We start from the raw sequence: 21,335 nt of genomic DNA, 5'->3' as shown, positions 1-21,335 counted from the left end.
GACAGGGCAAGGGTGACAAGTGGGACGGTGCCACGGTTGGGTGGCGGTGACAGGGTGACACGGGTGACAATGGCAGGTGCTGGTGACACCGGTGACGGTGACACCGGTGCTGGTGACACAGGACGGTGCCGGCGGTGCTGGGTGCCGGTGACGCGGGTGACGGCGGTGACGCGGGTGACGGTGTCGCGGGTGACGGTGACACGGGTGACGGGGGCGGGGCCGCTCAGGCGGGTGCCAGCGCCCCGGGGGGGGGGAGCCCGACCTGGGCCGTCAGCAGCGGCGACTCCCAGCCCCGGCGCAGCACCAGCACCTGGGGGGCAGCACCCATTTGGGGGGCAGCACCCGCCTGGGGGGCAGCACCCAAACTACAGGGTAGCCCTGTATCTATGGGGCAGCCCCCCCCCCACTATGGGGCAGCCCCCCCGCTATGGGGCAGCCCCCCGCTATGGGGCAGCTCCCCCGTATCTATAGGTCAGCCCCCCCCGGCTATGGGGCAGCCCCCCCACCCCCGCTATGGGGCAGCCTCCCAGCTATGGGGCAGCCTCCCCACCCCCGCTATGGGGCAGCCCCCCGATCCATGGGGCAGACCCCCCCCCCCGCTATGGGTCAGGCTCCCCACTATGGCTCAGCCCCTCCCCCGCTATGGGGCAGCCCCCCATCCATGGGGCAGCCCCCCCTCACCTGCAGGCGCCCCGGGGGGGCGGCCCCCAGCTCCAGCCAGGTCCCCACCACGTAGCTCAGCCCCGGCACCAGCAGCGGCACCTGGGGGGGAGGGGAGATCTGGGGGGGGGGGGGGGGGGGCCCGGGGGGGGGGTCCCCAAGATTGGGGGGTGGGGGTGGGGGAGGGGTCAGGGCCCCCCTCCGAGGGGTTATTGGGGTGCGCGGGGGGGGGCAGGGAGCCCCATGGGGGGTGTGCGGTGGGGGGAGGGGCTTACCTTGATGCAGGGGGGCTGGAGGCGGCGGGGGGAGGGGTGGCAGCGCAGCAGCAGGAGGAGGTCGGGGGCGGGGGGGCCCCCCCCGGGCAGCCGCAGGCGCAGGGTGAGGCGCAGGCGGGGGCCCAGGCCCTGCACCTGCGGGGGGGGGAGGGGCGGTCAGCGACCCCCCCCCCATCCCACATCCCCCATCCCCCACCCCTCCCCCCCAGAGGGACCCAGGGCGTTGGGTGCCCCCCCCCCAGGGGAAACAAGCTGTTGGGTGCCCCCACCCCCGGGCCCCTCCCCCACCCCTGGGCCCCTCCCCCACTCACGCTGGCGGTCAGGGCGATGGGGGGCCCCTCCCCCCCGCCGCGGGCCCGGGCCCGGCCGCGCGCGGCCCCCTGCCGCAGCCCCCCCAGCGCCCGCTGGAAGCAGCCGTGCATCCCTGGGGGGGAGGGGCATCCATGGGGGCGGGGCGGGGGGGCATAGAGCCCCACCCCCACCCCATGGGTGCCCCCTCCCCCCAGAACCCCACCCCCCATGGGTGCCCATCCCCCCCATCCCCCCATGGGTGCCCCCCTCCCCCCAGAAACCCCCCAATAGGTGCCCATCCCCCCCACCCCTATGAGTGCCCCCCTCCCCCTAGAGCCCCACCCCCCCCCCAGCAGCCCCTATGGGTGCCCATCCCCCCCTCTACCCCCATGGGTGCCCCCTCCCCCACCGCCTCACCCCCCCCCCTGGGTGCCCCCCTCCCCCCCAGAACCCCACCCCCACCTCATAGGTGCCCATCCCCCCCATGGGTGCCCCCTCCCCCATAGCACCCCCCATGGGTGCCCATCCCCCCTCACTCCCACCCCATAGGTGCCCATCCCCCATCCCCCCCATGGGTGCCCCCTCCCCCCAGAACGCCCCTCCCCCATGGATGCCCATCCCCCCTCTACCCCCATGGGTTCCCCCCTCCCCCCCAGAACCCCACCCCACCCCATAGGTGCCCATCCCCCCCCCCCCCCCCCCCGGGGGCCCCCTCCCCCACTCACGGGGGGCGTCCTCGCGCTCCCGCAGCGCCCGGTCGACGAAGAGGCGGGTGCGGGGGGGGAGGGGCAGGCGGGGACTGGGGGCGGGGGGGGAGCACCCAAGGGTGGCCCCCAGCTCCGCCCGCCGGCGCAGCATCCGGATGGACAGCGCCCCCCCTGCCGCGAGCGTCAGCCCCACGGCACCCATGGGTGCCCCCCAACCCCACAGCACCCAGCCCCACAGCACCCACAGGGCACCCCCCAGCACCCGTGGGTGCCCCACTGACCCCATAGCACCCATAGGGCACCCCCCAGCCCCCCCCCAGCCCCCATGGGTGCCCCCCACTGACCCCATAGCACCCACAGGGCGCCCCCCAGCACCCATGGGTGCCCCCCCAACCCCACAGCACCCAGCCCCCCAGCACCCATGGGTGCCCCCCACTGACCCCAGAGCACCCATGGGTGCCCCCCAACCCTATAACACCCAGCCCCACAGCACCCACAGGGCACCCCCCAGCACCCATGGGTGCCCCACTGACCCCACAGCACCCAGCCCCACAGCACCCGTGGGTGCCCCACTGACCCCATAGCACCCATAGGGCACCCCCCAGTCCCCCCCAGCACCCATGGGTGCCCCCCACTGACCCCAGAGCACCCGTAGGGCACCCCCCAGCCCCCACCCCCCCATGGGTGCCCCCCAGCCCCCATGGGTGCCCCGCACCCACCGCGGGTGGTGGTGATGAGGGTGCCGTCCTCCCGCCCGTAGCGCCCGAAGCAGAGACCCGTCACCACCTCCTGCGGCACCCGGGCGTCGGGGGGGGCGGGGGGGGTGGGGGGGTCGCTGGGGGTCCCAGGGTGGGGGGTCTCGGGGGTCCCACGGGGGGGGGGGGCAGGGGATCCAGGGGGGTCCCAGGGGGTCCCTGGGGGGGGGGGTGCAACGGGGGGGGGGGGGGGGGAGTCCCAGGGGTCCCGGGGGGTCCCCGGGGGGGGTGTGTGTTCCTGGGGGTTCCGGGGGGGGGGGGGATCCCACAGGGTGGGGGGGGGGGGTCCCAGCGTGGGGGGGCCCACCTGGGTGCGCAGGACGCAGAGCAGCACCCAGGGGTGGGGGGGTGGGGGTCCCAGGGGTTTGCGGGTCTCGGGGGGGGGGGGGGTTGGGGGGGTCCCTGGGTGGGGGGGTCCCGGGGGATCCAGAGGGGTCCCAGGGGGTCCCTGGGGGGTGCAAGGGGGGGAGTCCCAGGGGGTCTGGGGGTCCCAGGGTGGGGGGTGCCCACCTGGGTGCGCAGGACGCAGAGCAGCACCCAGGGCTGGGGGGGGGGGGGTCCCTGGGGGGGTCCCAGGGGTCCTGGGGGGGTTGGGGGTCCCGGGGGGGTCCCGGGGGGTTTGGGGGTGCTGGGTGCCCACCTGGGTGCGCAGGACGCAGAGCAGGGTGCGCCCGCGGTAGAGGCGCAGCTCGCGGGTCTCCAGCGCCAGCAGCGCGGCCCCCAGCCCCCGCCCGGGCAGGGCCCCCCCCGCCAGCGCCGTCACCCCCCCGGGCAGCCGCAGCACCCACAGGCGCCGGCCCTGGGGGGGGGGGCGGGGGGGGTCAGAGGCGGGGGGGGAGGGGCAGGGGGGGGAGGGGCAGGGGGTCCTTGGGGGGGGGGGGGGGGGCGAGGGGGGCTGGGGGGGGTCTAGAGGATCCCTGGGGGGTCCTGGGGGGCACAGGGGGGTCCTGGGGGGGGCTGGGGGGCTCAGGGGGTGCTGGGGGGGCAGGGGGTCCTGGGGGGCTCAGGGGAGCTGGGGGGTCAGGGGGGTCCCTAGGGGGGCACAGGGGGGTCCTAGGGGGGCTGGGGGGTGTCAGGGGGTCCTGGGGGGTCCTGGAGGGGTCAGGGGGTCCCTAGGGGGGCTGGGGGGTTCCTGGGGGGGTCAGGGGGCCTGGGGGTCCCTAGGGGGCACAGGGGGTCCTAGGGGGCTGGGGGGGGTCAGGGGGTCCTGGGGGGGCCCTGGGGGGCTCAGGGGGTCCTGGGGGGCTCAGAGGGTCCCTGGGGGGGGTCCTGAGGGGGTTTAGGGGGTCCCGAGGGGGGTCCCCTGGGGGTTGGGGGGCCTGGGGGTCTTAGGGGTCTCCGGGGGGTCCCATCGATCCCAGGGGTCCCACAGGGTCCTGGGGGTCCGGGGGGGTCCCATCAATCGCAGGGGTCCCGGGGGGTTGTGGGGGGTCGCGGGGGGCGCGGGGGTCACCTGGGGGGTGAAGGCCTGCAGGGAGCCCTCGGCGGCGGCGGCCAGTAGCCCCCCGTCCTGGGCCAGCAGCCCCACGGGGCGGGAGCCCAGCGCCGCCAGCACCCGCCCCCGCCCCCGCGTCCTGGGGGGGACGGGCTGCACCCCAACACCGCACCCGGACGCCCGGCACCCCCACCCCGACACCGCACCCAGCACCCCAACACCCCCACACCAACACCCGGCACCCCAACACCACACCCGGACCCCCTACACCCCCACACCGACACCCCAACACCGCACCCCGCACCCCAACACCACACCCGGCACTCCAACACCCCCACACTGACACCCGGCACCCCAACACCGCACCCAGCCCCCCACATCAACACCCGGCACCCCAACACCGCGTTCAACACCCGGCACCCTGACACCCAGCACCACAACACCGCATCCTACACCCCAACACTGCACCCAACACCCGGCACACCAAAACCTGGCACCCCAACACCCAGCACCCTGACACCTCACCCAACACCCGGCACCCCAACACCCTGACCCTACACCCAACATCCCAACACCGCACCCCACACATGGCACTGCACCCCGACACCCGGCACCCCAACACTGCACCCTACACCCCAACACCCGGCCCCCAGCACCCCAACACTGCACCCCGACACCCGGCACCCCAACACCTGGCACCCTGACACCCCAACATCGCAACCTACACCCCGACACCACACCCAACACCTGGTACCCCAACACTGCACCCAACACCCTGGCACCCTGACACCCTGCACCCCACCACGACACCCAACACCCCGACACTCCGGACCTGAACACCCCAACACCCAGCACCCTGACACCCCAACACTGCACCCAACACCCTCCCACCACGACACCCAACACCCCAACCCCGCACCCAACGCCCCGACACCCCAAGACCGCGCTCAACACCCTGATGCTGCACCCCAACACCCCGACACCACGCGCCCTGCACCCCATCCCCACACCCCAACACCCCAACACCACACCCTACACCCCGACACCCCGACCCCAGCACCCCAACACTGCACCCGACACCCTGACACCGCACCCAACACCTGGCACCCTGACACCCGGCACCCTGACACCCGGCACCCCAACACCACACCCAACACCCCGACACCCGGCACCCTGACACCCCAACACCGCACCTGACACCCTGACGCTGCACCCCAACACCCGGCACCCTGACACCCCATCCCCACGCCCCAGCACCCCCAACCTCCCCCCATCACCCCCCTGCACCCCCACCCCCAGCTCCCCCCAGCACCCATAGCCCCCCCAGCACCCATGGCCCCCCCAGCACCCATAGCCCCCCCAGCACCCATGGCCCCCCCAGCACCCATGGCCCCCCAGCACCCATAGCCCCCCCAGCACCCATGGCCCCCCAGCACCCATGGCCCCCCCCAGCACCCATGGCCCCCCCAGCACCCATAGCCCCCCCCCCAGCACCCATGGCCCCCCCAGCACCCATGGCCCCCACCCACCGGTGCAGGCCGTAGAGGCTCCCGTCCCTGCAGGCCAGCGCCAGGCGGCAGCGCCCGTCCCCGGGGCCCCGCGGCACCACGAAGGCGGGGGGCGACGGCACCCAGCCCTGGGGGGGGGCACCCATGGGGGTCGGGGGGGCACCCAATCCTTGGGGGGGGCACCCATGGGGGTCGGGGGGGCACCCAGCCCTGGGGGGGGCACCCAATCCTTGGGGGAGGAGCACCCATGGGGGTCACAGGGGCACCCGATCCTTGGGGGGGCACCCACGGGTGCTGGGGGGGCACCCATCAGGGTCTTGGGGGGCAGCCAGCCCTTGAGGGGGGTAGGAATTGGTGGTGGGGGGCACCCATGGGGGTCACCCAGTCCTGGGGGGTGGGGGGGTCCCAGGGCATCTGGGGGGGTCAGGGTGTTCGGGGGGTCCCAGGGGGTTGGGGGGTCCCAAGGGGGTCACAGGGTCCCGGGGGGGTCCCGGGGGTCCCTGGGGGGGTCAGGGAGTCCGGGGGGGTCCCAGGGGGTTGGGGGGGCCCCAAGGAGGTCACAGGGGGTCAGGGGGTCCCGGGGGGGTCCCGGAGGGGTCCCTGGGGGTCCCGGGGGGGGTCAGGGTGTCTGGGGGGGTCCCGGGGGGGGTCCCGGGGGGTCTCTGGGGGGGTCAGGGTGTCCAGGGGGGTCCCTGGGGGTCCCTGGGGGGGTCAGGGGGTCCCGGGGGGGCCCCACCTTGCAGAGGAGGGTGAAGGCCTCGGGGTCGAGCACCAGGACGTCCCCGGCCTCGGTGCCCAGCACGGGGCAGGGGGGGGTCCCCTCGGGGCCCCCCCGCGGCAGCGCCCCCAGGCAGGTGACCACCGTCTGCGGGGGAGAGCGGGTCACGGGGGGGGGGACACGGGGGACACGGGGGGGGGGACATTGGGGACACAGGGGGGGACACGGGGGGACAAGGGGGGACACAATGGAGGACACAGAGGGGACATGGGGGGACAAGGGGGGACATGGGGGGACACGGGGGGGACGGGGGGGCACAGAGGGGACATGGGGGGGACGGGGGACACAGGGGAGGACACAGGGGGGGACACGGGGGACATGAGGGGACAGTGGGGACACGGGGGGATGGGGGACGTGGGGGGGACACGGGGGGACCACAATGGCGGACATGGGGGACCCAATGGGGGACACAGAGGGGACATGGGAGGGGACAGGGGGGGACAGGGGGGAAATGGGGGGGACGGGGGGACATGGGGGACATGGGGGACACGAGGGGGGACATGGGGGGGATGGAGGAGACGGGGGGGGACACGGGGGGACATGGGGGGGACACGGGGGGGGGTGGCACCCACCTGGCGGTGCAGCGGGCGCCCCTTGTGCTGCTCCACGAAAGGGGCCAGGGCGGGGGGGGCAGCGCCAGCAGCCTGGGGGGGGGCGGGGGGCACACATCGCACCCCCCACCCCCCCGGGACCCCCCCCCAGCACCCATGGCCCCCCAGCACCCCCATGACCCCCAGCCCCCCCAGCACCCATGGCCCCCCCAGCACCCCCCATAGACCCCCAGCCCCCCCCCCAGCACCCATGGCCCCCCCAGCACCCCCCATAGACCCCCAGCCCCCTCCCCCAGCACCCATGGCCCCCCCAGCACCCCCCATAGACCCCCAGCCCCCCCCCCAGCACCCATGGCCCCCCCAGCACCCATGGCCCCCCCAGCACCCCCCATAGACCCCCAGCCCCCCCCCAGCACCCATGGCCCCCCCAGCACCCCCCATAGACCCCCAGCCCCCCCCCAGCACCCATGGCCCCCCCAGCACCCCCCCATAGACCCCCAGCCCCCCCCCCAGCACCCATGGCCCCCCCAGCACCCATGGCCCCCCAGCCCCCCCAGCACCCAACTCACCGCAGCGACTGCGCCGTCAGGGGCACCTCGGCCTTATCCCTGCCCCCCCCCCAAACACTCCGTCAGGGACCCCGGCATTTGGGGACCCCCCAAGGGGACCCAGGCCCCCAGGGTGCCCCCCAGGGGACCCCAGCATCCATAGGGACCCCCCAAGGGACCCAGGCATTTGGGGACCCCCCCAAGGGGACCCAGACCCCCAGGGTGCCCCCCCCAAGATCCCAGGGTGCCCCCCCAAGGGACTCAGGGTGCCCCCCAAGGGGACCCAGGCATTTGGGGACCCCCCCAAGAGACCCAGGGTGGCCCCCCCCCCCCCCAGACCCCTCCCCATCAGGGTGCCCCCCCACCCACAGACCCCCCCCCCCCCCATCAGGGTGCCCCCCCCCCCACCTCAAATCCTCCAGCATCTCCTTCAGCATCGCGGGCTCGATCCGATCCTAGGGGCGACCCCCAAAAACGCGATTGGGGGGGGGGGGGGGGGTCAGGGTGAGCCCAGCAGCACCCAAGGGTGCCGGGGGGGGGGGGCACCCATTGGGGGGGGCACCCTCACCTGAGCAGCCTGCAGCCAGAGGTCCCTCTCCAGGGGGTGGGGGGGGTGGGGGGGCAGGGAGTACTTATAGAAGGGGCGCAGGTTCCTATAGACGTAGAGGGCGGGGCCGGCGGCCACCAGCAAAGCGGGGGCCCCCCCCGGGCCCCCCCCCCCCCCACGGGCCGGCCCCCACAGCCCCCCCCCCCGCGGGGGCGTCGGGCAAGGCCAAGGTGGTCAGGACGCCGGCGCCGCGGACCACGGCCAGCAGCGGCCCCCCCGGGGCGCGGGGGATCCCCACCACCAGCTGGGGGGGGGGGGAGGGGGGTGAGGGGGGAGGGGCGTAATGGGGGGACACCCCCCCTCGAGCACCCTGGGGAGCCCCCCAGAGCACCCGGGGACCCCCCTCCAGCACCCAGGGACCCCCCCAGACCCCCCAGCACCCAGGGACCCCCCCAGACCACCCATAGCACCCAGTGCCCCCCAGCACCCAGGGACCCCCCCCCCCAGACCACCCATAGCACCCTGGGGACCCCCATAGCACCCAGGGACCCCCCCAGCACCCAAGGGACCCCCCAGACCACCCATAGCACCCTGGGGACCCCCCAGAACCCCCCATAGCACCCAGTGCCCCCCCCAGCACCCAGGGACCCCCCCAGACCCCCCCAGCACCCTGGGGACCCCCAGACCCCTCCCAGTGCCCCCCTAGCACCCAGTGCCCCCCCCCAGCACCCCCCTCCCCCACCTTGTGGTCCCCGTCCCCGTGCAGATCGGCCAGCGCTGGGGGGAGGGGTCAGGGGGAACCCAGGCGGCCGGGCCCCCCCTCCCCCCCCCAGGGGACCCCTCCCCCCCAAGAGACCCCCCCCCCCCACTCCTCCCCAGGAGACCCCTCCCCTTACGAGAGCCCCCCTCCCCCTCCCCCTCATAGAGACCCCTCCCCCACCCGGAGACCCCTCCCCCCCCCAGCGACCTCCCCTCCCCCTCTCAGAGACCCCCACACCCCCTTAGGGACCCCTCCCCCCCAGGAGCCCCCCTCCCCTTCTTAGGGACCCCTCCCCCCCATAGCGACCCCCCTCCCCCCCGGAAGACCCCTCCCTCCCCCCCATAGCGACCCCTCCCTCCCACGAAGACCCCCCTCCTCTCCCCCTCCTAGGGACCCCCCAGGATTCCCCCCCCCCCGCGACCCCTCCCCCGCCCCGGATTCCCCCCTCCCCCTCCTAGAGACCCCTCCCCCTCCATAGCGACCCCTCCCCCCCACGAAGACCCCCCCCTCCCCCTCCTAGGGACCCCCCAGGATTCCCCCCCCCGATTCCCCCCTCCCCCTCCTAGAGACCCCTCCCCCCCCCCCCCCCCCCCCCCCCGGAGCCCCCCCTCACCCATGCAGCCGGGGAAGGAGCGCAGCCCGGCCCAGGGATCATCGTGGGCCTCCAGCCAGAGCGAAGCGCTGCGGGGGGGCACCCAGGCGTCGGGGGGGGCCCCCCGGCGGCCGGGACCCCCCCAAAAACCCCCCAACCCCCCCAAAACCCCCAACCCCCCCCCAAAACCCCCCAACCCCCCCCCAAAACCCCGGCCCCGCCCCCACCTCTCCTCAGCCGCCGCCATCCCGTTGCCACGGCGACAGCGGGAGGGCGCGCCCGGAAGTGACGCGGCGGGCGCGCTTCGCCCCGCCCACTCCGCCCCCCCCCCAGCGCCATCGCCCTGGCAACGCAGACCCCGCCCCCCTCCCATTGGCTGCGGGAGGGCGGGACCCAGCCCGGCTACGCCCCCTCGTTGCGTTGCCATGGCGACCGCCCCGTTGCCCAGCACCGCCGCCATCTTGGAAGCTCCGCGGCGGCGGGACGCACGCACGCACGGACGTGACGCAAGCGCGCCGCCGCCACGCCCCGGCGCATGCGCGTAGCCGCCCTTTCCGCGGTGCCTTCTCGTCTGGTGAGGAGACGCTGAGGTGAGGCCGCGGCCCGGGGGGGGCTGAGGGGATTTGGGGGGGGTTGGGAGGGTTCAGGGCGGCTCTGAGGGGATTTGGGGGGCCCTGAGGCGATTGGGGGGGTTCTGGGGGGCCCTGAGGGGTTTGGGGGGGGGTTGGGAGGGTTCAGGGCGGCTCTGAGGGGATTTGGGGGGGATTAGGGGCTTTGGGAGAGGGTTTGGGGGGGCTTTGAGGGGATTTGGGGGGGGGGGTAGGGAGGGTTTAGGGGGCCCTGAGGGGATTTCGGGGGGCCTGAAGGGATTTGGGGGGGATTAGGGGGTTTGGGGGGGGCCCTGAGGGGATGTGGGGGTTGGGAGGGTTTGGGGGGCCCTGAGGGGCTTTGGGGGGGATTTGTGGGAGAGGCTGGTGTGGCTCTGAGAGGATTTGGGGGGGGTCCTGAGGGGATTTAGGGGGGCTGGGGGGGGGGGGGGTTGGGGGGGGGTCCTGAGGGGATTTGGGGTTGGGGGGGATTTGGGGGTGCTGGAGAGATTTGGGGGGCCCTGAAGAGGCTTGGGGGGGGAGACACCTGGGGGGAGGGGGAATTTGGGGGGCTGGGAGGCTTTGGGGGGCCTCTGGAGGGTTTTGGGGGGCTGGGAAGGGTCTCCAAGGCCGCAGTCCTTCCCCTCCACCCTGAGACCCTCCCTTTTTTGGTGGGGGGCACCCCCAACCCCCCCCCCCGCGCCCCCCCCCCCCCCCAGCGCCACCATGCAGCTCTTCATCCGCGCCCACTCCCTCCACGCCATCGAGGTCCCCGCCGCCGCCACCGTCGCCCAAATCAAGGTCAGCCCCCCCCACCCCCTCCAATTCAGCCCCTTTTCGGGGTGCTCGCCCCCCCCTCACCTCCCCGCCCCCTCCCCCCCCAGGCGAAGGTGGCGGCGCTGGCGGGCGCCCCCCGCCCCGAGGACCAAATCCTGCTCTTCGCCGGGACCCCCCTCCCCGACGACGCCGTGCTGGGGCAGAGCCCCCTCCCCGAATTCGCCACGCTGGACCTCACCACCCGCCTCCTGGGGGGTACGTTTTTGGGGGGGGGGGGGGTTGCTAATTAACGGGGCGCTCGTTAACGGGGCGCTCGTTAGCCTAACGTCGCCCCCCCCCCCCCTTCCATTTCCCGCAGGGAAAGTCCACGGCTCCCTCGCCCGCGCCGGCAAAGTCAGGGGCCAGACCCCCAAGGTGAGCGCTGCGGGGGGGGGGGGGAGCTTTTGGGGTCCCCCTCGCTTTGGGGGGGGCCCCCCCCTCGGTTTTGGGGCCCCCTCCCCGACCCCCCCTCCCCCCCTCCCCCGCCGCAGGTGGCCAAGCAGGAGAAGAAGAAGAAGAAGACGGGGCGAGCCAAGCGGCGCATGCAGTACAACCGCCGCTTCGTCAACGTCGTCCCCGGCTTCGGCAAGAAGAAGGGGCCCAACGCCAACTCCTGAGCCCCCCCCCCCCCGCCCCAGTAAAACGGCGGCGGAATTGGGGCCGGTTCGCCGCTTTTTGGGCTTTTGGGGGCTTTTTGGGGGCGTTTTTAGGCTTTCGTCCGGGTTTTTGTGAGGGTTTTTAAGAGGTTTTGGGGGGTTGGGGGAGGTTGGGGGGAAAGCGGCCGCCGAGGGGGGCAAGGCGGGGTCGGCGGGGGGCGGGGAGCGCTGGTTGGGGGGGATTAGCGTTAATTAGCGTTAATTAGAGGGGGGAATGAGGGGAGCGGCGCGGCGTTGGCTGGAGAATGGGGGTGTATGGGGGGGGGGGGGCGGAAATGGCCGAGCGCTGCCGGAAAGAGCCGAAGCGGGGAGGGGGGGGCCAAGCGGTGGCGGACAGAGCCGAAGGGCGGGGCGGAAAAGAGCCGAAGCGGGGCCGAAGGGGCGGGGCGGGGCCCAGCGGTGACGGACAGAGCCGAAGGGGCGGGACGGAAAGAGCGAAGCGGGGCCGAGCGGTGACGGACACAGCCGAAGCGGGGCGAGGCCGAACGCTTCCGAGCGGAGCCGAAAAGAGCCGAAGCGAGAGGGAGGCGGCGCGGCCGCCATTTTGTTCTCTCAAAAAGCAACATTTATGGGCAACGCAGTGAAATCGCGCTTATTTACCCCAAAACGGGGAAGGGGGGGGGGGGGTCAGGGGGGCTCTGCCCAACCCTGAACCCCCCCCCCCCAAATCAATGGGGGTGCAGAGGGCTCAGAGCCCCAAAATCTTCCGTTTCTTGGCCCGTTTTGCCGGGGCGGGGGGGGTGGGCACGGTCTCCATGGCGTCCCACAGCGCATCCCCCCCCTCCTCCTCCTCCTTCAGCCCTGCCCGGGGCTCCTCCTCCTCCTCCTCGGCCTGGGGGGGGTCAGAAAGGGTGGGAGTGGGGGGGGGGGAGAAGATGGGGACCCCTCACCCCCCAAAAAAAAGCGGGCGCTCACCTCCCAGTCGTGGCTGCTCAGCAGCAGGCAGCTGAGGCGGGACTTGAGGTAGACCTGGGGGGGCGAAGGGTGGCATTGGGGGGGGGGGGGGGGGGTCTCAGGGGGAGTTTGAGGGGGTTTGGGGGGCTGGGGGGCTTCTTAGGGGGCTTGGGGGGTGCGAGAAGGATTTGGGGGGGGGGGGTCTGTCAGGGATTTGGGGGGCTTCTTAGGAGCTTTGGGGGGAGTCTGAGGGGGCTGGGGGGTTCTTGGGGGGGTCTGAGAGGGATTTGGGGGGTCTCAGGGGGTTTGGGGGGCTCTTAGAGGGATGGGGGGGGTCTGGGGGGCTGCTTAGGAGCTTTGGGGGGAGTCTGAGGGGGGCTGGGGGGTTCTTGGGGGGGTTGGGGGGGTCTGAGAGGGATTTGGGGGGGGTCTGGAGGATTTGGGGGGGTCTGTCAGGGATTTGGGGGGCTTCTTAGGAGCTCTGAAGGGGTTTGAGGGGTCTGGGGGGGATCTGAGAAGATTTGGGGGGGCCGTAGGGGCTTGGGGGGGGTCTCAGGGTTGGGGGGGTGAGAGGGATTTGGGGGGATCTGACAGGATTGGGGGGGGGGTCGCAGAGGGATGGGGGGGGGGCTGGGGGGCTTCTTAGGAGCTTTGAGGGGATTTGGGGGGAGTCTGAAGGGGGCTGGGGGGTTCTTAGGGGGGTTGGGGGGGTCTGAGAGGGATTTGGGGGGGTCTCAAGAGGGATTTGGGGGGGTCTGGGGGGTTTCTTAGGGGGCTTGGGGGAGTTTGAGGGGGTCTTACATAGGGGGTTTGGGGGGGGTGGGGGGTTCATAGGGGGTTTGGGGGGGTCTGAGGGGGATGGGGGGGGGTCGGGGGGCTCCCACCTTGTGGCGGGGGCGGGGGTCTCCCAGGTGGTGGAGGCGGAGGCAGCGGTCGAGGCCGCAGGAGGCGAGGAGGGGGCGGCGGGGGTGGGCCTGCAGCCCCCGCACGCTGCCCGCGCCCCCGCAGGCACCGCAGCACCCGCCCTGGGGGAGGGGCGCAGGTCAGGGGGGGGGGGGGCAGCCGCCTGCCCCTCCCCCCCCCCCGCCCCCCTCCCCCAGCCCCTCACCTTGGCGCAGGTCCAGCAGGGCCAGGTCCCCCCGGGCGTTGCCCCCGGCCACCGAGCGGGGGGGGGGGGGGGGCGGGGTGAGGGGGGGGGACGGACACCCCCCAACCCCCCCCCCCAGTCACCTTGTAGCCCTCCGGGGCCACCCCACAGCCCCCCAGGTTGCCCACCACCACCCCTCGGTTGCCCCCTGGGCCACCCTGTAGCCCCCCCCCCGGGAGCACTTTGCAGCCCCTCTCAGGGCACCCTGCAGCCCCTGGGTGACCCCGTAGCCCCCGCCATGGGGCCACCAGCCCTCCCCCACGGGCCACCAGCACCCATAGCCCTCCATGGGGCCACCAGCCTCCCCTATGGGCCACCAGCACCTGTAGCTCCCCCCTGGGGCCACACCCCACACCCCCCCCGGGGCCACCAGCACCCATAGCCCCCCACGGGGGCCACCAGCCCTCCCCCATGGGCCACCAGCCCCCGTAGCCCCCTCCTATGGCCACCAGCTCTCCCCCATGGGCCACCAGCCCCTGTAGCCCCCTGCTATGGCCACCAGCTCTCCCCCGCTGTTGGCCACCAGCCCTCTCCCCTGGGGCCAGCAGTCCCCCAGCCCCCAGTAGCCCCCTGCTATGGCCACCAGCCCTCCCCTCTGTGGCCACCAGCTCTCTCCCCTGGGGCCACCAGTCCCCCAGCCCCCAGTAGCCCCCTGCTATGGCCACCAGCCCTCCCCCCTGTGGCCACCAGTGCCCAGTAGCCTCCCGCTATGGCCCCCAGCCCCCGTAGCCCCCCCCCCCCGGGGCCACCAGCCCCCGGCACTAACTAGTCCCCGGGCCCGACAGCGATGGCGGTGAGCGGGGCCTCCCCAAACGTCGTCTCCATCACCGGGCGCCGCTGGGGGGACGGGGGGTCGTAGACGCGGACCTGGGGGGGGGGGTGACACCGTGTCCCCATGTCCCCCCCCCGTGTCCCCCGTCCGCCCCATCCCTCCCCATCCCCCCCCGTGTCTCCCCATCCCCCCCGTCCCCCCATCCCCCCGTCCCCTGTGTGTCCCCCCGTGTCCCCCCATCCCCCCCGTCCCCCCCAGTGTCCCCATCCCCCCCGTGTTCCCCCCGTCCCCTGTGCGTCCCCCCGTGTCCCCGTCCCCGTGTCCCCCTGTGTCCCCCGTGTCCCCCCATCCCCCCTGTCCCCCCATCCCCCCGTGTCCCCCTGTCCCCCCATCCCATGTGTCCCGTCCCATGTGTCCCCCCGTCCCCTCTGTGTCCCCCTGTCCCCCGTGTCCCCCCATCCCCCCTGTCCCCCCCATCCCCCCGTGTCCCACCCGTCCCCCCGTGTCCCCCCGTCCCGTGTCCCCCCCATCCCCTGTGTGTCCCCCCCGCCCAGTGTCCCCATCCCCCCCGTGTCCCCCCCATCCCCCCCATCCCCTGTGCGTCCCCCCGCCCCCCCGTGTCCCCCCCCCGCCGTGTCCCCACCTGGCGGTGGCCGGTGCAGGTGACGACGCGGTCGGAGCCGGGCAGGAACTGGAGGTCGCGGTCCCAGATGGGGACGTGGAGGTCGAGCCAATCGTTCCGCACCTGCGGCGGGGACAGGGGACGCTGGGGGCGAGTGGGGACAACTGGGGACATTTTGGGGTCGTTATGGGACAACTGGGGACATTTCGGGAAACCTGGGGACGTTCTGGGGACGTTTAGGGACATTTGGGGGACAATTGGGGACATTATGGGGCGTTTTGGGGACATTATGGGGTGTTTTGGGGACGTTTGGGGACATTTTGGGGTCGTTATGGGACAACCGGAGACATTTTGGGAAACCTGGGGACGTTATGGGACATTTGGGGGACAACTGGGGCCAATTGGGGACATTTTGGGACAACTGGGGACATTATGGGGTGTTTTGGGGACATTATGGGACATTTTGGGGACATTATGGGGCGTTTTGGGGATGTTTGGGGACATTTTGGGGACATTATGGGGCGCTTTGGGGACATTATGGGGTTGTTATGGGACATTTGGGGGCGTTTGGGGACATTATGGGACAACTGGGGACATATTTGGAAATCTAGGGACATTACGGGGTCTTTTGGGGACATTTGGGGCCAATTGGGGACATTTTGGGACAACTGGGGACATTATGGGGTGTTTTGGGGACATTTTGGGACAATTGGGGGACAACTGGGGGCATTATGGGGCGTTTTGGGGACGTTTGGGGACATTTGGGGACATTATGGGACAACTGGGGACATTTTGGGAAATCTGGGGACGTTATGGGGCGTTCGGGGGACAACTGGGGGTCATTTGGGGACATTTGGGGACCTTATGGGATCACTGGGGGACGAATGGGGACTCTGGGGGACATTTGGGGACCGTTTTGGGAACTTTGGGGACAATTTGTGTGACTCTTGGGACATTTGGGGACAATTTTGGGGAAATTCGGGGGCATTCGGGGATAATTTAGGGACATTTGGGGACACTTGGGGCCATTTTGGGGACACTCTGGTGACTTTTGGGGCCAATTTGGGGACACTTGGGGCCAATTTGGGGACACCTGAGGACACTGGGGGCATTTGGGGGCCGTCCGGGGACAATTTGGAGCCATTTTGGGGACACTTTGGTGACTTTGGGGGACATCTGCGGACACTCGGGTGACATTTGGGGACATTTTGGGGGCATTTGGGGACACCTGAGGACACTGGGGGCATTTGGGGGACAATTTGGAGCCATTTTGGGCCTGTTGGGGCCACTTTGGGGCCACTTGGGGGACAATTTGGGGACACCTGAGGACACTGGGGCCATTTTGGGGACATCTGGGGACACTTGGGGTCATTCTGGGGTGATTTGGGGCCATTTTGGTGCCTTTGGGGGCCATTTGGGGACATTTTGGTGACATCTGGGGACACTTGGGGCCACCCGGGGACAATTTGGGGCCATTTTGGAGCCTTTGGGGGCCATTTTGGGGCCATCTGGGGACACTTTGGGGACACTTGGGGCCATTTGGGGCATTTGGGGCCATTTTGGGGACACTGGGGGCCACCCGGGGACAATTTGGGGCCATTTTGGAGCCTTTGGAGGCCATTTTGGGGCCATCTGGGGACACTTTGGGGACACTCGGGGCCATTCTGGGGCCATTTGGGGCCATTTGGGGACACTTTGGGGACACTTGGGGACACTGGGGGCCACCCGGGGACACTTTGGGGCCATTTTGGAGCCTTTGGGGGCCATTTTGGAGCCATTTGGGGACACTTGGGGCCATTTTGGGGCCATTTGGGGATACTTGGGGACACTTTGGGGACATTTGAGGCCATTTTGGGGCCATTTGGGGCCATTTTGGAGCCATTTGGGGACACTTTGGGGCCATTTGGGGACACGTTGGGGACACTTGGGGGCATTTGGGGACACTTTGGGGACACTTGGGGGCATTTGCGGACACTTTGGGGACACTGGGGGCCACCCGGGGACACTTTGGGGCCATTTTGGAGCCTTTGGGGGCCATTTTGGGGCCATTTTGGGGCCATCTGGGGACACTTGGGGCCATTTTGGGCCACTTGGGGACACTTTGGGGACATTTGAGGCCATTTTGGGGACACTTGGGGCCATTTGGGGCCATTTTGGGACACTTTGGGGCCATTTGGGGACATCTGGGGACACTTGGGGCCATTCTGGGGCCATTTGGGGCCATTTGGGGACACTTTTGGGCCATTTGGGGACACTTTGGGGACATCTGGGGACACTCGGGGCCATTCTGGGGCCACTTGGGGCCATTTTGGGGACACTTTGGGGACACTGGGGGCCGCACTCACGTTCTTGGCGCGGAAGAGCGGCTGCCGCGGGCGCTGCAGGTCCCAGAGGCGCAGCGTCGCGCCCCTCCCCCCCGTCCCCACGCGCTGCGGCCGCCGCGGGTCCTGGCGCATCCGGCACAGCCCCGCCCCCACCTCCAGCTCCACCTGTGGGGGGAGGGGAGGGGGTCACGGGGTGGGGGGAGGGGTGCACCCCCACCCCACCCCCACCCCCCCAAACCTCACGTTGGCGGTGCCGTCCTCACGCCAGACCTTGAGGAGTCCGGATTCCACGCAGGTGATGATGGAGCTGGGGGGGGGGAGGGGTGTGGGTGGGGGAGGGGGGTGGGCGCCCCTCCCCCCCTCCCCCCTCTCCCCCCCCCCGGTCCCTGCCGAGCGGCGCCAGGCCGCAGAACGGCCCCTCCCCCCCGGGGCAAAACCGCGACGCCGTGAATTCCCCCCGCTCCGTGTCGAAGACTTTGACGCAGCGATCGAGGCAACCGGTCAGCACCTGGCGGGGGGGGGGGGAGGGGGCGTCAGGGGGGTGGGGGAGGGGCGCGGGGGGAGGGGGTGGGGGAGGGGCCCCTCACCTGTTTCTCCTCGGGGTCCCCCCAGCTGAGGGCGCAGACGGCTCCGCTGCGGCTCAGCCCCGCGCCGGTCGCGGAGTTCGTCGCCCGTTGCGTCCGCAGGTTCACGGCTGGGGGGGGGGGGGGGGGGGGAACCGTTTACCGGGGACCCCCCCGGTGCCGCCCCTCCCCCCGGTGCCGCCGCGCCCCCCACCCCCCCCCCACCTTTGAGCGCTCCGGTCTCGGCCCCGACCCAGACGTGAGTCCGACGCGTGGGCGCCGCCATCTTGTGCGCGGTCCCGGTTCCCTTCCGCCGCGCTCCGGGTCGGCGCTGAGACCGCGGCGACGCCGTTCCGCGTTCCCGGCCGGAACCTTGAAATGAGGCACCGCCGGAAGTGCACGATCGTTCCGCGGCTCCGCCCCTCCCGCTGTGGGCGAGAACCACGCCCACTCCGGGGGGCGGGAACCACGCCCACTGGGGCGGGGATCAGCGCGGCCACGCCCCCTCCGAGCCATCAGCGGCGCAGAACGCGTGGAATGGGCGCGGCTTCGGCGAGGACACGCCCACCGCGGCTCCGCCCCGCCCCCAGTGACCACAAACGCGGGGTTTTTAGGCAAAACACGGATTTTTATTGTCATTTTTCATCATTTTCCACTTCTTTTTGTCTCCTCGCTTTCCTCCGGCGGGCGCTGGGGGGGGGGAAGGAGGGGGGGTGTGAGTGGGAGGGACCACGCCCACCCGTGACCACGCCCCCGCGGCCACGCCCCCCCCGCGGGTGCCTCAGGGGGAACCAATCACTCAGGGGGTTCAGCCTGGGGCGGTATCGCCTCATCATCAGCAGTTTGGGGGGGGACCACGCCCCCCACGTCACGACCACGCCCCCACATCAGAGCCCCGCCCAGAGCCCACTCACCTCCACGCCCCCTCCCTCCACCGACCTGCGGGAAGAACAAAGCCAATGGTGGGGGGGGTTGGGGTGTGTCCACCCCGACCACGCCCCCGCAGAAACCCCGCCCGCCCCCAAACCCCACCCACCGACCACACCCACCCGCGGCCACGCCCCCCCAATTTTTCAGGCGTTCGGGCGTTTTCAGGGCAGATCAAAGTGAGCTAGGTGACCTCATCACTAAAATCGGGGGGGTGTGACATCATCAGTGACGCACCGCCGCCTCATTCACATACCTCCGCCCCCGCGGGTGTCAGGCTGTGAGGGGAAGATAACGAAGGGGGCGTGGTTAGAGGAGGGGTTAATGAGGGGGGGCGGGGCCGCCCCCCGGGGTCAGCCGCTGGGTGCTCAGCACAGGGCTCAGCCGAACGAGATTCTGACGTCATCACGCCCACGGGGGGGGGGACACCCCAAAACCCCACCCCCCCGGGACAAACCCCGCCCCCCCCCGAGACCCCAAATTCATCCCGGAGGGGCGGGGTTTGTCCCCACCCATGGCACCAAGCCCCTCCCCCGGCCCCCTCAGACCGTCCAATCAGGACGCGGCGTCCTCCTCTTCCTCCCCCCCCGCGGGCACCAGTGGGTTCAACCTTTGGCAGGTTCTGGTGGGGGAGGGGGGGCTCAGACGCGCGAGGGTTTCCTCACCGGGGGCCTCCCCTCCCCCCACCACCCCCAAAAAGGGCTGAAAAGAGAGGAAAAAAAAGAGGGGGGGGAGGTCAGTGGGGGAGGGGCGGCACGCGGGGGGTGGGGGAAGGGGGGTGGGGGAGGGGCCCCCGTCCGATCAGGGCTTTGGTAACTTCGGTGCTGCCATGGGACCAGCGTCCTCCAGCCCGGGGTGTCATCGCTTCGGCGGGGGGAGGGGGCAGGCGTGGGGGAGGGGACGCGCATTGGGGGGAGGGGAAGCGACGGGGGGGAGGGGAGGGGACACACGGGGGGGGGGGGGGGAGGGGACACACCGGGGGGGAAGGGCAAGGGACACACGGGGGGGGGGAGGGGACACACCGAGGGGGAGGGGGAGGGGACACACCGGGGGGGAGGGGACGGGACACACCAGGGGAGGGGGAGGGGCTTACCCGCGTGGGCAAAGCTCCCGGAGTGGTTTTGGGGTGAATCCACAGGGTTTCAGGGCTCGGCCTCCCTCAGGCCCCGCCCCCTGCGAGCATTCATTAGTGTTAACGAGCAGTCGCTAATGAGGGGATTCCCCTCCCCCTCCCCCCCCCCCCCCCGGCCGTTCTCAGCGCTGGGTGGCATCAGGGCGATCAGCCATATGCTTGTCTGACGTCATCAGCGAACGGCCGCTTTTGGGGGGAAAAACCCCGAAATTGGGGAGGGGGGGGGAGGGGAGGTTTGGGGTCCCCACGGGGGGCGCGGACACGGGATTTTTTTTGGGGGGAAAAGGGGGTTTCCCCCCCCTTTTAAAGCGCCCTGGGCTCACCTGAGAGGCAGCGGGGAGCCGGGGGCGAGCGGTTCCGCATCTGCGAAGCGCAAATAAGAACAATTATTAATTAAAACAGGGATATTGGGAAGAAAAGGGAGGAAGCGAGGCCGCTCAGAGCCCCTTGAGGTTTCTCCATCGGGCTGTCGGCAAGAGAGAGTTCGGTGGGATCATCCCGGCAGCCCCTCAAACGACCCCATCTCGTTATTTTATACGAGATTAAATAAAGCGCGGGGCGGGCTGAGCACTCACCTCCGGGCGGGGAGGCATTTTGCGAAGTAAAAACCTGAAAAAGGCAGAAAAGCGGAGCGTTAGGAGCGCAGCGAGGGCGGAGAGGGCGGGGGAGGAGGCGCGGCCGAGCCCCTTTCTCCTCAGAGACGCTTGCAGCCTTCACCCCGCGGTCAGCTCAGGTCTGTGAACGGACTCATCACCGAACGGGCCCCCCCCACCACCACCACCAACCCCCCCCCGGGGGCCTGGGCAGCGAGGAGCCCTCAGGGAGGCAACAAAATGGCGGCTGCCTGAGGGAAACCCCGCCGCGGGGAGACGCGGTCGAACCCCAGCGCCTCAGGGAAGGAGGCGGCGGCCGCCGGGAGCGCCTCACCCCCCGCCCCCGCGGCGCAGGCCCCGACCCCCCCCCCGCCACCCCCCGCAGCCGAGAAAGAGAAGCGGCGGAGCGGCCCCGTCCCCTCACCCGTTCGCCGCCGCGGCAACGACAAAATGGCCGCCGCGCCCCCGCCCGCGCGCTTAAATAGGCCGCGGGGGAGGGAGGCGGGGCGATGCTGGGAGGGGGGCGTGGCCGAGGAGAGAGAGGCGGGAAAATGGCGCCGTGAGGCGATGGGGGGAGGGGGTGGTGTTTGCGCGGTGGCGACCGCGTGGTGGCGACCTGAGGTGGCTTCGTGGCGACCTGAGGGTGTTGCGGGGCGACCCGGGGGGGGGTTGGGGGCCCCCCCCCGACCCCGCGGGTGCTGGGGGTGGGGGCAGCCCCCCCTCGCCGCCGCCGCCGCTCCTGAGGGGAGCCGCGCTCTGAGGAGAAAGGGGACAATTCCCCGTTATTGCCTGGTGTCGTTTAGTTTCCTTTTTTTTCCCAAATATCCCGGTTTTTTTGTGGAAAAGCGGCTCGGGAAGCGGCGCCCGCAGCCCCCCCGCCCAACGCCCCGTTATT

General features: G+C 71.7%; 3 protein-coding genes and 3 non-coding genes across 6 annotated transcripts; 1 reads left to right on the top strand and 5 right to left on the bottom strand.

Moving 5' to 3' along the window:
* Positions 1-85: 85 nt before the first annotated feature.
* On the bottom strand, positions 86-9,749 carry BBS1 (Bardet-Biedl syndrome 1). Its single transcript, XM_087773114.1, is given in 19 exon segments — positions 86-310; positions 682-762; positions 936-1,070; positions 1,247-1,359; positions 1,952-2,104; positions 2,653-2,722; positions 3,329-3,487; positions 4,142-4,262; positions 5,653-5,759; positions 6,368-6,496; positions 6,982-7,034; positions 7,037-7,053; positions 7,530-7,568; positions 7,917-7,963; positions 8,077-8,244; positions 8,246-8,359; positions 8,798-8,832; positions 9,429-9,496; positions 9,635-9,749. Coding segments are annotated over 19 exon segments (1,716 nt in total). The 5' UTR covers positions 9,655-9,749; the 3' UTR covers positions 86-223.
* Positions 9,750-9,922: 173 nt separating this feature from the next.
* LOC148053632 (ubiquitin-like FUBI-ribosomal protein eS30 fusion protein) lies at positions 9,923-12,042 on the top strand. Its single transcript, XM_087773131.1, has 5 exons — positions 9,923-9,997; positions 10,714-10,795; positions 10,879-11,026; positions 11,130-11,185; positions 11,302-12,042. Exons 2-5 carry the CDS (start codon positions 10,721-10,723, stop codon positions 11,425-11,427), a joined length of 405 nt encoding a protein of 134 aa, XP_087629257.1. The 5' UTR covers positions 9,923-9,997; positions 10,714-10,720; the 3' UTR covers positions 11,428-12,042.
* An 89-nt stretch (positions 12,043-12,131) lies between these two features.
* Positions 12,132-20,928, bottom strand: WDR74 (WD repeat domain 74). Its single transcript, XM_087773134.1, is given in 18 exon segments — positions 12,132-12,298; positions 12,382-12,435; positions 13,245-13,359; positions 13,361-13,385; positions 13,469-13,527; positions 14,277-14,374; positions 14,923-15,024; positions 17,247-17,390; positions 17,469-17,535; positions 17,615-17,733; positions 17,813-17,919; positions 18,014-18,478; positions 18,703-18,727; positions 18,972-18,993; positions 19,809-19,888; positions 20,171-20,210; positions 20,423-20,456; positions 20,865-20,928. Coding segments are annotated over 12 exon segments (1,095 nt in total). The 5' UTR covers positions 18,075-18,478; positions 18,703-18,727; positions 18,972-18,993; positions 19,809-19,888; positions 20,171-20,210; positions 20,423-20,456; positions 20,865-20,928; the 3' UTR covers positions 12,132-12,154.
* LOC148053631 (small nucleolar RNA SNORD31) lies at positions 18,564-18,631 on the bottom strand. Its single transcript, XR_015707944.1, has one exon. It is a non-coding gene; the product is annotated as a small nucleolar RNA SNORD31 (small nucleolar RNA).
* LOC148053630 (small nucleolar RNA SNORD22) lies at positions 19,253-19,385 on the bottom strand. The gene has a single exon (XR_015707945.1). It is a non-coding gene; the product is annotated as a small nucleolar RNA SNORD22 (small nucleolar RNA).
* Positions 20,280-20,352, bottom strand: LOC148053629 (small nucleolar RNA SNORD26). Its single transcript, XR_015707938.1, has one exon. It is a non-coding gene; the product is annotated as a small nucleolar RNA SNORD26 (small nucleolar RNA).
* Positions 20,929-21,335: the final 407 nt, after the last annotated feature.

Source organism: Nipponia nippon, unplaced genomic scaffold (assembly GCF_047370975.1).
Source record: "Nipponia nippon isolate SJK-2023a ecotype South Korea unplaced genomic scaffold, ASM4737097v1 scaffold_38, whole genome shotgun sequence".
NCBI lineage: Eukaryota > Metazoa > Chordata > Aves > Pelecaniformes > Threskiornithidae > Nipponia > Nipponia nippon.
Note: the sequence above shows the minus strand (reverse complement) of the source record. Positions and strands in the feature narration are given on the sequence as shown.